At 25.3% G+C, this 15,404-nt stretch overlaps 1 protein-coding gene across 1 annotated transcript; it reads right to left on the minus strand.

Annotated features, from left to right (window-relative positions):
* Nucleotides 1-3,954: 3,954 nt before the first annotated feature.
* LOC132917800 (uncharacterized) lies at nt 3,955-7,442 on the minus strand. Its single transcript, XM_060978723.1, has 7 exons — nt 7,278-7,442; nt 6,538-6,734; nt 5,903-6,023; nt 5,685-5,815; nt 5,478-5,609; nt 4,615-4,680; nt 3,955-4,325 (listed from the first exon to the last, which is right to left on the minus strand). Exons 1-7 carry the CDS (start codon nt 7,405-7,407, stop codon nt 4,155-4,157), a joined length of 948 nt encoding a protein of 315 aa, XP_060834706.1. The 5' UTR covers nt 7,408-7,442; the 3' UTR covers nt 3,955-4,154.
* Nucleotides 7,443-15,404: the final 7,962 nt, after the last annotated feature.

Raw genomic sequence — 15,404 nt, forward strand, 5'->3', positions numbered from 1 at the left:
AACCGCAGTAAGCTGTTATTCGACATTATAATGCATTTTACCATAGGTTATAAATATTATTTAAAATTGATACCTGCTATATCTACTTACCACTTATAAGTTATAGTGCTTTAAGAGTTAGTATTATTTCTTATTTTCCTATATTGGCTATAGACATTATATAAAACGCAAACTATTTATTAATATTTTATATTATATATACTTTATAATATATTGTAATAACATAATAATATGCTGGCTAAATAATGTAAAAGGAACTAATAAACTATATACCCATAAATTGTTTGTTTCTTATTATTTCAATTTTGTTCGAAAACATTAATTAATATAATACACATCAGTTTTTATTTTCATAAGTAATATTTATTCGTCTTCGATTAAAGTTTTTATTTGTAATATATAAAAGTATTCATCAATTCTTTTTAATTTTCTTAGTGTCGTTTTACTCAAGTAGAATTTGTTCTTTTGATTTTGAATATTATAAATCATTACGCCGTTTTAGTTTCATAGATGCACATGTCAACAATGAATGCAATTTTAAATTAACCACGATTCTTATTCTACAAAACACAAATCTGAAATAGTTTTATGTACCCTCAATGTTTAATAACAATTAAACGTACATTATAGAAAAATGATTGCAAGTTCAAGTGGTGGTAAGAAATTACTTTAATGTTTAATATAAGTCTTCACAGGGCCGGATTAACTCGACGAAATATTGAGTAAAACTTATCAGTTCAAATCATGAAGAGCCGCTGACCGAAAACATGTCAAGAGTTTAAAATTGAAGAAATGGAGATTAAAATATATTGGACTTACACAGATTATAATATTTGTTTGTAGGTCGTTGATATTAAAACTCGAGTGGACCGAGTTTGTCCAATCTGGCCCCGAGTCTTTTTATTGGCCAACACAGCTAAACTAGGTGACTAATTCAAGTAAAATTATTTTAAACATTATGTCTATATTTCATATATGTATAAGTACAGGTAAATATAGGTCTATTAAATTATTTTTAGTATTTATTGTAGTTGTAATGTAGTATATATGAGTCTATTAGTTCAGTGACTAGAGGACTTTGGCAATTTAGTTGTTCGGAATAAAAATTGTTCGTATTCCATCATCTCTGTATTATTTGAACCGCATAATATTATTCTTGTATTATTAATTAATTTAGTTGTCGTCTCCTTATGCATCACCGTTCACCACTTAATCATCCAATACATTTACTATCACCGGCCGGAAACACGCACAACATGTACACATTACCTGCGTTTTTGATATTTTATATGCAATACAGTGTTGAAGTTTGTAAAACAGCGCAAACCGTATTTATATTTTTATTTTTAGGTTGCTTATTGAGCTAAATATATATTATATTATAGGCACATAGTTATTGCATATTATATTTTTAATTATTTTAATGCATTCATATTATGTGTGCAAAACTCCACGGAATGTATTGTATTTTTAAAAGGTGCATGTATTCAATAATAATTAGATACACTTAAATATTTATAAAAAGACTATTATAATAGGTGTGTATATTATTTTTTGTGTGAATTTTTTTTTTAATATATAGCTATATAGGATCAGGCAGATCAGTCTAGCTTCAGATTAGCTGTATACATCATTTGGTGAGCAATATTTATTTATTTCAATTATTGTATTATTAACGACTAAATTCTCTATAATATTGTAATTTTAATAGGTCATCTCCTATAGCTGTTTGTTTAATCTAATATTTACAATATAATATTATTATATCACAGATAGTTATATTTATTATTGATTTATGTATTATATAATATAGAGTAGCCTATTATCATAAAATAATATTTATGTATTAAGATTAATTTTAGAATTAGAAACGTGTTGAATTTAAATAATAGTATACCTACATCTTTTATGTAACGTAATTAATTTTTTTTCAAATAACAATATTTTTGTTCAATAAATTTTATTTCACGAACTCAAGAACATGCAATAAATGCATTTAAATATGTTACCTATAATAATTTTTAATCAAAAACTTTTTGTTAATTAATCAATAATTTATAATGGTTGTTATTGTTATATAAAAATGTATAATATGTAATTTTTATATTCTAGTTCCGTCAAATTGTAATTTCAGGAAGTTAAAACGGGACACCCGCAACATTTTTTTACCCTTTTTCATACCTGAAACCCATTTACACAGCACTTTACACACAATCTACACTCAAAATTTTACCCGGTTTTGAACGCAAAACCTATAAAGAATTACATCCGGTTTTGAATGCAAAACCCATAAATCCCACATTTTTTACCCGGTTTTGAACGCAAAATCCACAACCTGTAAACGATTTATACCACTTTTATACCTCACAACCCTATCCCATACACAATTAAACATTTATACTCAATGCAAACACAAAATTCATAAGCAATTGCATCCGGTTTTGAACGCAAAACCCGTAACCAATAACATTTTTACCCGGTTTTTAATACAAAATCCGATAAGTAGGTACCCAAATAAACTTTAACCCGTTTTGACTTCCTGAACTTATAACGATATGTGACTCTTTCATTACCTAGAGCCTCGCTTATTTGTTTAGAATCTGAAGCAAGCATTTAAATTCAACACTAGTATGTTGAAATTGGGCGAATACCGTGATACGACAAAACTAAAATTATAAATTCAATTTAAATTAACAACTTTCTTATTAAACTTATAATTCGATAATTCTTTTTTGTTTATATTACCTCTATATTATGTATTACTTATATTGGTGTATAAGATGCATAATATACATGAGAATGTGCAATTACTAATCTGATTAACTTTATCAATTATAATAGTCGTCGATCGACGTTCGCGCGTTTTCGCTTACGATGTGGATTAGGCCTACTGGGGATACCACAATAAAAAAAACGCGCCTCGTGTAATACCTCATAAAAAACACAGACACAATGTAATTGTATGTCGTTTAAAAATAAAGGTGGTGAGGAAAATTACACAACACTGTCATCTTTTGTATGTTACATTAAGTATTTATTAAATAACATTTCAATAATAATTTATACAAAGAGATGAGATTTATTGGCATTTTTATAGTATGACAATACTACAGTATTGAAAAATAATATATCTTAACTTGTTATAAAAAAACTCCTAGTAGTTGTTATATTAGTCCATATTTTACTATCAACGACACAAACTAAAGCGGGTCCCATTTAATATTGTTAGAAATATTGTATATATATAATATAATAATCGATGATTCAACATATATTTTATATATTTTTTTATTATGTATTTAGGTATACTTTTGTTTTTATTCCATGTGAATTTGAAACTTCATATTTTACTCCTTTACTGGATCTCGTTAGTTACGTATTTGTATCAACATAATCAATTAAAAATGTTTGCACGTAATTGTATACCTAGATTTTGATAAACATAGGGTAGAGCGTACAATAATTCATAAACCGTCTTCTATTAAAAATTATCGGTAATCTGAATGACCTCTGGTAGTTGATAGATGTGCTAGTGCTAACATTAAAAGCGTGGTTATCAATATTTTCATTTTAAAAATCAAATCATTAAGTTTAACTCGTTAGTCATTTCTCATTACTACCGTACGCAACACATTAAACATTTACAGTATTGGTCTTTAACAGCTCGTATAAACGAAATATTTTTTTGATGACATGCAATATCTTACAGTTGACTGGATAATATAATGAATAATGAGGTTCACATAGGTTAAACTTATAAGTTACAATATCATTTAAAAGTAATAATAAGAAATTAATTACATAATAAAATATAATAATAATAATATAATTAATTATTAAATAATAATTATTATTATTTGTATTATAAATCAAATGTTTTTGGTACAAATGAAATCAACCTATCATATTGCAAATACCTAGTAAAATAAATACTACCCTATAAATATACATCAATGTGTCATATATTCATAGAACAATACTATGTAATTAAAAGTTATATTAATTGAACAGAAATTACGACTAATATAATATAATTTTTAATGAAATGAATCTAATTGTATTATTGTTTTTAATGGATTAACATTTAAATTAATGATATTTTAGAAATAATATTGATGATAATATATGACATATTATAAATGTGAGTTACATAATTAAATCGCTTTTGTATCTAGTTTAGGACACGTTGTAAAATCACATTTTTGCCATCCATCAATGATTAAATTTGTTACAGGAAATTTTTTACAACCACAGTTGCACAGGAAATCATCTGTATCCAGATATTCTATAAATATTCCGCTGTATAACTGTGCTACATAAGCTCCCTGAAAAAAAAGAATACAATTTTTTAAATAATAATTTATAATAACAATAACCAAACATTATATATATCCTATAGTTAAAACTATATGGACAACTCTGACATGGTGATACAATTTCAGAATAATATTTGTATTCTAGAAAAACTATGTTTTTAAAATTAAAATTATTTAAAAAACTTTTAACGACGAGTAACTGAAAAGCAAATATATTCCCGGACACGTCTCTTTTCAAGATAGGTTCCTTAGTACCATTTTATTTATTAATTATATTATATTATTATAATATATTTACTTGATCATATGAAAGTTTTGAAGGGTTCCCACACCATCGAGATGAATCCTCTTGATCGTCACAATACTGTAATTAAAACGAAAATGTCATTTTCAGATAAATTCCACAAACGTGTATAATTTAAAAGATAATGATATACAAAATACTACAATCTAAATACTATTTGTACGCCGTACTTTGAAAACATTTATAGTATCTTATAAGTGGAATGAATTGGAACAAAAGTACCTCATAAAATATTTATTTACTTTATACTCGTCTAAACTTTAAAAAACACATCATAATAACTAATCAACTATTCTTACTTCACTCTAAAATCAAGGGAAAAAAATTAAAATTATGATTGTACAAAAAATAATAAATTAATGTACATTTTGTAAGTAGCTTAGTTAGTTTGTAATTTGGAAGATAAAGTAATAAAAATCCAGAACAATTATTTCAAAATAATTGGAGTACTAATAAATAAAAAAATATATCTGAGAAATCTGGGAATTTTACAGGAATACAATTTAAACCTAGATAATAATTAAAAATTTTTTAGCTATGTGTAGATATTTTTAAGTATAGTTTTTGATTAATTTAATTTTAAATAATAAACAATAATTATAAAATGTAATATAATCAAACGAATTTAAAATATCTTACGTTTAAAAATAAAAAATTTTTTAAATATTTTGAAAATGTTATCGTTAATAGAATACGATAATATAAACATTTGGATAACATTTCAAGTATCTATGAAAATCTAACCATTTTATCGAAAACTTATTGTGTATATAAATATATACAGTAAAATGGTTACCTCTCTCCCCTTCTTAAACATGACCATATAATTATTTATTGAGATGTAGGATATATCATACTTTTGAATACGTTGTGACGGTCAAAGCACCTTTTGCAACTAGATCGCTTGGTATCTTAACAGATGCTTGTATCTTAGCAAACAATTTTGATTGATCCACAGCTGATTTAGTTACAATGTTTGTAATTTCTTCCTAAATAATTATTAGTTATTATTTTATTCTTTTCAAGTTTGCAAATATTACCTATATTTAAATATAAGTACGTACTATGGATAACATAGATTCACTAGTTATTGGATCCAAACCGTATTTTTTCGAATTTGCATCACATTCGTTTAAATTTGTAAAATCAATGACAAAATGATCTATTACTTCATTTATCAATGTAAAATCAATACCTTAAAGAATGTTATTGTTGTAATTAGAATATAAAAAAATAATTTACGAAATATAAAAATATCCTATGAAAGTTTTATATTACTTACGAGTTTTATTTGATATCTGTTCGAATGCATAAAATTCTATACCAACTTTTAATCCTTCTACTTCATTTTTGATCGAAGTGATAAAATCATTTAGTTTTTGAGACATATTTGGTATGTCACCCTAAAAGAAAAGATATTATAATTAATCAAAATAAATAATAATATATTCATTTTTGAATAGAATAAATTATTTTTATTTTGCATACATTTTATTTTTTTTAACCAAGAGTTTTAATGAGACGTATAATACCAACTAATAAGTATACTGGTACGTTATTATGTATAAAAAATGCACTTAATCTTGACCCAACCTCAGGTTATACATCAGCTATAATTTAAAAAAATACGGGTGCAATTCAACACAAGTGTTAGTTTGCAGTTAATTCAATTCACACGTCATATCCCAAAAGAAGAAATATGTTTTTAATAATACCAATAATGATAAAATGCAAAATATTTTTATTATTTTCAATATATTATATTATATTTTTAAAAATAGCCTATGGAAGAAATGATAAGATTTTGATTGTTGTACTTTTACATGGTAAAAATTAACCATTTTATATACAATTTATATTAAAACTTTTAAATACGTACAATTTTATGCGAAATTAATTATGTCTTATCTTACTTACTTTTAATAAAAATGGAAACCACATAAAAAGACCACGAATGTTGTGTTTTTTTAAAAAATTGACTATTATATCAATTTTTTGAGTCTTAACTACATTTGCATCCTCTGGACAAAGTATTGAGTACCAATCTTGCTCGTATTTGAATCCAACTCGTAGGTAAACAATTTTATTAGCTTCTATTAAGCTTATCATTGCATCTATATTTATTAAAATATAATTATTATTAGATAGAGTATTTAATATACAGTTTTTATTACCGAAAAACTCACTTAATTTACATTCACAAATAGGTACCTACCCAAACTTATTTGGTCACCGTCACTGTCTAATAACTAATAAGTAATAAATAATATCTGTGATAGAACATGATTCTATATTTTATTAAGTTGATTTTTTAATTTTGTATTGTGTTTGTAATTAGGCATCCTATATATAGAGAATTAGATCTACTATTTCAGGTAATAGGTATTGAATAATTGATTATTTTTATATTGTCATTATTAAGCTATTAGTTATCAATAGTGAAGTTAAAAGGTGTACCTCACAACATTTTTTGTGCACAATAATTCTCTTATTTGTATACATACTAAATTTATCATTATCACTGTTGTCTGTTAAAATAGACTATCCTATATGTATTACAAGTAGTCATTTGTTCATCCCAAATAACATAAGAAAAGCGTGATCTACAATCAACCAAATATATGTTTGTTTAAAATGTTTATAATTATTATAATTACCTTCATCTTCTTTAAGTATACCGAACTCATCACCAAGGTCCATAGGAAATTGACCTACTACATATAAATTACAACGTTCTGGCAATTCATTTACATTGAATATATAACCTGTATTCCGACTATTCCACATTTCTCCAGCTAAAAAGCAAACTACTGGTTTTGCATTTTCATCTTAAACAAACGGATACAATTAATAATAATGCAAAATAAAAAACTTTTGTTTAATTAGTTTAAATAATTTGATTTATTTAAATTGAGATCAAAAAAAATATTCTTACAGATAGACGTCATAACTATGAGCCGTTCTATAACTTGGTAAATGTTTATACAAAAAAAATAAAATAATAATAATAATAAAATGTAAATACCTTGTGTTGTGATTAATGGATAATAATAAAATATGTTTAAAATAATCACTAATAAAATTTTCATTTTAATAAATTAATAAATAAAATGTATGAGGTGTATGGGATTTTCTTCATTAGATATAAAATCGTTTACTGTTATAGACTAGCAGTTTATTGGAAACACAATTTTTAAATGGATTGTCAACTTAATTACCTATTATTTATAATTTTCTATTTACTAATAATGTTCATAATTAATACCTAAAAAAAGAACATCTGTGATATAAATTCATTAAATTTATATTGTACAGTATGGTTTTAAATTATAATTTATGCGAGTAAATAATACACTATAAAATATTGATTATATAAATTTTAAATAAAATATTTTATTATTTATTGGTCGTATTATTAGAGTTAATGAAAATGCGTTGGGTTTTAATATTATTTTTTTGTTGCACAAAAATGTAACTATAATCTAAAATTAAATCAACAATTAAATTAAATAATAAAATAAAATGTATTTTAAAAAATATTTAGATATTTCATTCTAAGCGATTTGTTTTTTTTATGTTTGTGTACATGATAATATGTAGTTGATAAAATTCTTAGATTTATAACTTTGAGAGGTTTTATAGATTGTAAATAGATCTATAGTTTGTAGTTAAGTGAGGTTAAAATTTCTTGTACTTTTCTTTACCAAAACATTAAAATTAAAACATGTAATATTTATAGTCCTTGTTCCAGTGAATCTTATTATAAAACCAATTATTATATCTCCATTATTTCAGGAGATATTGCAATTGGTAAATCTTCACGGGACACTGTATATTTATCAATGTATAAGCAGAAATGGTCTTTTAGCCTTTACACTAAACATATATTTAATGATGAATGTTTTTCTGATAAATCTATTAAAGATATTTATTTTACTTTTAGTTTTACGGTAGGTTGATATAATTTTTAGTTATATCTATTTTTAGTCATAGTACAAATACAAAATATCTTAAAATAAATCAAAAATTTCATTGTGTATACTTAAGTTCATAGTGATACAATATAAACGTAAGAGGTTTAAGTTCCCACGAATAATGTTTTTGATTTATAACGAAATAATTAATATCGTTATTCATTGTTAAAAAACATAGTTTTGTTCAAATTTGATCTTCTACAAAATTTCTATAAAAAATAACCATATTTGTATATTTTTTAGATTTCCTAGTTATTATACAGGCAAATATCCACCGTTGTAAAAAAGTAAACAATTCAAATCGTCTATAAATAGCTCAAAAAGAGTCAAAATAATTTGAAAATGTTACCATAATATTAAAAAAATTATAATATAAATACTTATTAAAAAAAATATAAAATATTATAAAAAGTTTTAAGTTTCTACGGTTTTCCATTTTTGAATTATGACAAAATAACTGTCGAAAAATGGTTAGCGCAAAATTCGATATTATTATACATTTTATCATAAATAGTATTTAAAATTGATGGCTATACCTATTTACCACTTATAAGTTATAGTGCTTTAAGAGTTAGTATTATTTCTTATTTTCCTATATTGGCTATAGACATTATATAAAACGCAAACTATTTATTAATATTTTATATTATATATACTTTATAATATATTGTAATAACATAATAATATGCTGGCTAAATAATGTAAAAGGAACTAATAAACTATATACCCATAAATTGTTTGTTTCTTATTATTTCAATTTTGTTCGAAAACATTAATTAATATAATACACATCAGTTTTTATTTTCATAAGTAATATTTATTCGTCTTCGATTAAAGTTTTTATTTGTAATATATAAAAGTATTCATCAATTCTTTTTAATTTTCTTAGTGTCGTTTTACTCAAGTAGAATTTGTTCTTTTGATTTTGAATATTATAAATCATTACGCCGTTTTAGTTTCATAGATGCACATGTCAACAATGAATGCAATTTTAAATTAACCACGATTCTTATTCTACAAAACACAAATCTGAAATAGTTTTATGTACCCTCAATGTTTAATAACAATTAAACGTACATTATAGAAAAATGATTGCAAGTTCAAGTGGTGGTAAGAAATTACTTTAATGTTTAATATAAGTCTTCACAGGGCCGGATTAACTCGACGAAATATTGAGTAAAACTTATCAGTTCAAATCATGAAGAGCCGCTGACCGAAAACATGTCAAGAGTTTAAAATTGAAGAAATGGAGATTAAAATATATTGGACTTACACAGATTATAATATTTGTTTGTAGGTCGTTGATATTAAAACTCGAGTGGACCGAGTTTGTCCAATCTGGCCTCGAGTCTTTTTATTGGCCAACACAGCTAAACTAGGTGACTAATTCAAGTAAAATTATTTTAAACATTATGTCTATATTTCATATATGTATAAGTACAGGTAAATATAGGTCTATTAAATTATTTTTAGTATTTATTGTAGTTGTAATGTAGTATATATGAGTCTATTAGTTCAGTGACTAGAGGACTTTGGCAATTTAGTTGTTCGGAATAAAAATTGTTCGTATTCCATCATCTCTGTATTATTTGAACCGCATAATATTATTCTTGTATTATTAATTAATTTAGTTGTCGTCTCCTTATGCATCACCGTTCACCACTTAATCATCCAATACATTTACTATCACCGGCCGGAAACACGCACAACATGTACACATTACCTGCGTTTTTGATATTTTATATGCAATACAGTGTTGAAGTTTGTAAAACAGCGCAAACCGTATTTATATTTTTATTTTTAGGTTGCTTATTGAGCTAAATATATATTATATTATAGGCACATAGTTATTGCATATTATATTTTTAATTATTTTAATGCATTCATATTATGTGTGCAAAACTCCACGGAATGTATTGTATTTTTAAAAGGTGTATTCAATAATAATTAGATACACTTAAATATTTGTAAAAAGACTATTATAATAGGTATGTATATTATTTTTTGTATGAATTTTTTTTTAAATATATAGCTATATAGGATCAGGCAGATCAGTCTAGCTTTAGATTAGCTGTATACATCATTTGGTAAGCAATATTTATTTATTTCAATTATTGTATTATTAACGACTAAAAACTCTATAGTATTGTAATTTTAATAGGTCATCTCCAATAGCTGTTTGTTTAATCTAATATTTACAATATAATATTATTATATCACAAATAGTTATATTTATTATTGATTTATGTATTATATAATATACAGTAGCCTATTATCATAAAATAATATTTATGTATTAAGATTAATTTTAGAATTAGAAACGTGTTGAATTTAAATAATAGTATACCTACATCTTTTATGTAACGTAATTAATTTTTTTTCAAATAACAATATTTTTGTTCAATAAATTTTATTTCACGAACTCAAGAACATGCAATAAATGCATTTAAATATGTTACCTATAATAATTTTTAATCAAAAACTTTTTGTTAATTAATCAATAATTTATAATGGTTGTTATTGTTATATAAAAATGTATAATATGTAATTTTTATATTCTAGTTCCGTCAAATTGTAATTTCAGGAAGTTAAAACGGGACACCCGCAACATTTTTTTACCCTTTTTCATACCTGAAACCCATTTACACAGCACTTTACACACAATCTACACTCAAAATTTTACCCGGTTTTGAACGCAAAACCTATAAAGAATTACATCCGGTTTTGAATGCAAAACCCATAAATCCCACATTTTTTACCCGGTTTTGAACGCAAAATCCACAACCTGTAAACGATTTATACCACTTTTATACCTCACAACCCTATCCCATACACAATTAAACATTTATACTCAATGCAAACACAAAATTCATAAGCAATTGCATCCGGTTTTGAACGCAAAACCCGTAACCAATAACATTTTTACCCGGTTTTTAATACAAAATCCGATAAGTAGGTACCCAAATAAACTTTAACCCGTTTTGACTTCCTGAACTTATAACGATATGTGACTCTTTCATTACCTAGAGCCTCGCTTATTTGTTTAGAATCTGAAGCAAGCATTTAAATTCAACACTAGTATGTTGAAATTGGGCGAATACCGTGATACGACAAAACTAAAATTATAAATTCAATTTAAATTAACAACTTTCTTATTAAACTTATAATTCGATAATTCTTTTTTGTTTATATTACCTCTATATTATGTATTACTTATATTGGTGTATAAGATGCATAATATACATGAGAATGTGCAATTACTAATCTGATTAACTTTATCAATTATAATAGTCGTCGATCGACGTTCGCGCGTTTTCGCTTACGATGTGGATTAGGCCTACTGGGGATACCACAATAAAAAAAACGCGCCTCGTGTAATACCTCATAAAAAACACAGACACAATGTAATTGTATGTCGTTTAAAAATAAAGGTGGTGAGGAAAATTACACAACACTGTCATCTTTGTATGTTACATAAAGTATTTATCATACCAAGTAAATTATTATTAACAGCATTGGTCTTGAATAGATCATAGTCAATTATTTTGTTGATTACAGTATTTTACAATTTACCAGATAATGTATTGATGTTTAAATAGATTATATTTATAAGTTATAAAATTCGGTCGGGTGGTGCTGCTGAGTGCCTGCCCTTAAATGTTAAATTCTGTTATTTCACATTATTAACTATCAAATTTGCCTATTGTACATAATGTTGTATAGATTGTAAATTACTTAAATAAATAAAAAAAAAATAAAAAAGTTATAAAATTATTTAAAAATTAAATTTTATTTCACTTTACATTCGTCAAATTTAATTTAATGGTTCATAAATTCATTATCATTCATCATACTCGAAAAACGATTCTGAGTGATGACGACATGTTATCAACTTATATCAGTAAGTATATTTTATGATGTATCGATATGTTTATTGCTATTGTTATTATAGTTAAATATTTTACTATTATAATCAAAGTAGATTGATTAGATTACTGAAGGAGTACCGAAAGGTGAGGGATTTCTAACGAGTACATCGTTATTAATAACTATTATTATTAGCACAGTTCGATTTCACAGGAAGATTCAATATTTTAGAAAAATAGAAACTGTGCTTCTGTTTTTTTTTTAACATGCATGCAATATTCAGAAAATAGATTTCAATTTGTCGTAAAGTCTACTTAAGATAGATTTCCCTCTTATTTGATAATTATCCCACAAAATCCTAAAAACAGTATAAAAAGTGTGGCTAAAAATTGACATATATAAATTTTTAGGGAAGTTAAAATCAAAAAACCAAGAATATGGGAACGTTGAAGTCAAGTTGACTTGACAACAAACTTAAATCTATTTTCAGAATTTTTATCGCTTCGTTATATCAATCAGTGGGTTGGAAATAGAGCACGTATACAATCATATGTTTAGCGCTTGTTAGACAAAAACAATAAAAACCACTTCCATACCCTTATTTTTTTCATATAGGCTAAGGCGACTGTGGACGCTTTTTTTTTAAAGTTGTTTTGTTATTATAAGAGTGAAAGATAGACGTCAAGTTACTCTGACTTTTAAATAAGTTGAGAATACGAATATCTAAATATTTACCACTACGTCACACGGCTACAGCGGCTGGTACTCGGGTGGTATTCCGCGGTAGTGGTCACGGTTACAGCTGCGGCCGTTGCGTACTGTGTCAACTACAGGCCTAGTTACATCGTTTTTTTGTTTGTTAAAACTAAGTTATGCGGAATTCGGGTTGAAGGAGTAAGTTTATGACTTTGAAACTTTACATCTATGATCAGCTGTGTTGTCTAAACAATATATTAGCGTCGAAACGTAAAAATAATCAATTTTATTATTTTCGTATGGGCCACAGTATGTCCACTTGTAGACGTATAAAAAAAAAAAAAAAAACTAGTATTTCGTCGTTTTTAGTGAATTACTGTCCTTATAATTGTTTATCTTGGATAATTATTTATCACTGAACACAAATTTAACATAATATTAGTTTACAATGACTTACTTGACACCATTCTTTTAACGGAATATTATTAACTTTACAACGAAATGTTCAATTTTTTTTTTTGTTTTGCTTTATTCTGCAATGCATTTATAATATACTTATATCTGTACCCGTTGTAAGTGTAAGTCAACGTGAGTGCGTGAAGTATATTGAAAATGGGAATGTTTTAATTATAATTTTAAGAATACTACAAAAATTGCATTATAAATTATCATCTCTGATAGTTGTTAAAATTTTTAATTATCTATAGATAATATTTTATAATAATTTACAATAAATTACTTTGCTGGCTTTGCATAATTCATTTATTCACGCTTGGTCATAGTTTTTACTAAATTTATTTTAATAGTTTTTAATAAGTACATTTGAAAAAAGTTCAGCAATCAGTTATACCATTGAGTACATTATTGTATATTTTTGGTGTACTTAGCTTAACATCAGTTTTATATCACAATTTTATAGAGCTCAAAGTTTAATTTTTTTACACGGAACATCGCGAAAGGTTTTATTTGTGATATTTCATATTTTTTATATTTTTATTTATTTTTCTTCCAAATTTATAACTCCTACATTCACTGAACTAAATATACCGATGAATATAAATATATAACGTAGAACAGCACAACTACTCATCAATTATTATAAATATAAAAAATGATAATTTATTGTATTGCAAAACGTAATAGGTAATTATACTCTATTATTATATTAATAAATAATGATTTCGCTCATAGCTGTAGCTGTGCAGGCACGAGATAAGTAAATAAAAATATAACTACAATATAACAATGCAATTATTCATATTGAAGCAGTTTTCCGGTATAAACCGTGTAAATGTTGTTGTTTTGTACAAAATTCCTAACTAACCCAGAACCTATTTATTTTAAATAACAGAAATTCTGTTAAGATTATAATTTGTTTATAAGTATATTAATGATGTAATTTAAAGTGGTAATGAAACAATGTCTCGACTCACGGTGGTCATTTACAGGAGAGTTAATTTGAGGGACGACAATGCAAAACGTGCTATTGCCAAAAATATCAAATTTGAGTTATATATCATTTCTGATAGTAAAAACCGCGCGGAATCGAATGGCGTGTTCAGATTTGGCCAAAACGTACTATTTCCAGTGTATATATGATCATAAAGTTTCATGATTTCTGCATAACGCACCATTTCCATTGCTAAAATCGTGTCAAAATGAACTATTTCCAAATTATATCAAAATGTACTATTTCCCATGCTATTTAGTGTAAACTTAATAATTATTAAAGCAAAACGTACTATTTCCAAGAGTAAAAGATGTAGTTGGCATTTCAATTTGAATTAATTATTCTTTAATTATTTCATGGTGATATAATATGGGACTACATTATTTTATTTTATTTACTAGTTGGTGTAACTGATAAAATTCATTATATGTTTTGGTGTTGAAGTTTATCACAAATTATTTCCCTCCAAAAGTTTATATGATGACTATCATGGTATTATGATAATACAATTCCCTACTGGCTACTATAGTAGATCATTGTTTTAAATTTTAATTACTTACTAATAATAATTATTAATAGGTAATTACAATTATTATTGTATGCACAATTTATTATTTATTTGCAACAAGTTAATTAGATATTTAAAATGTTCAACTCAAAAACCATTAAATGTGGTTTGAACAAAACAAAAAATGATACACAAAGTAAAGAAGAAATGGATTATAATGAATCCATTAAAAAAGTGTCAAGGTGGTTAGACTGGTTAGAGGTATGAAAAAATGAATTTATTGGTTTAC

The sequence above is a fragment of the Rhopalosiphum padi genome, chromosome 1, assembly GCF_020882245.1.
Source record: "Rhopalosiphum padi isolate XX-2018 chromosome 1, ASM2088224v1, whole genome shotgun sequence".
NCBI classification, from domain to species: Eukaryota; Metazoa; Arthropoda; class Insecta; order Hemiptera; family Aphididae; genus Rhopalosiphum; species Rhopalosiphum padi.

Excerpts from the sequence above, each read along its gene's own strand:
- LOC132917800 (XM_060978723.1), bottom strand. The coding sequence starts at position 7,407 with ATGTGGAATAGTCGGAATACAGGTTATATATTCAATGTAAATGAATTG. Across the intron at positions 4,681-5,477 it reads CCGTCACAACGTATTCAAAA|TATTGTGACGATCAAGAGGA; the intron begins GTATGATATATC and ends TTTTAATTACAG. Across the intron at positions 4,326-4,614 it reads CAAAACTTTCATATGATCAA|GGAGCTTATGTAGCACAGTT; the intron begins GTAAATATATTA and ends CTTTTTTTTCAG.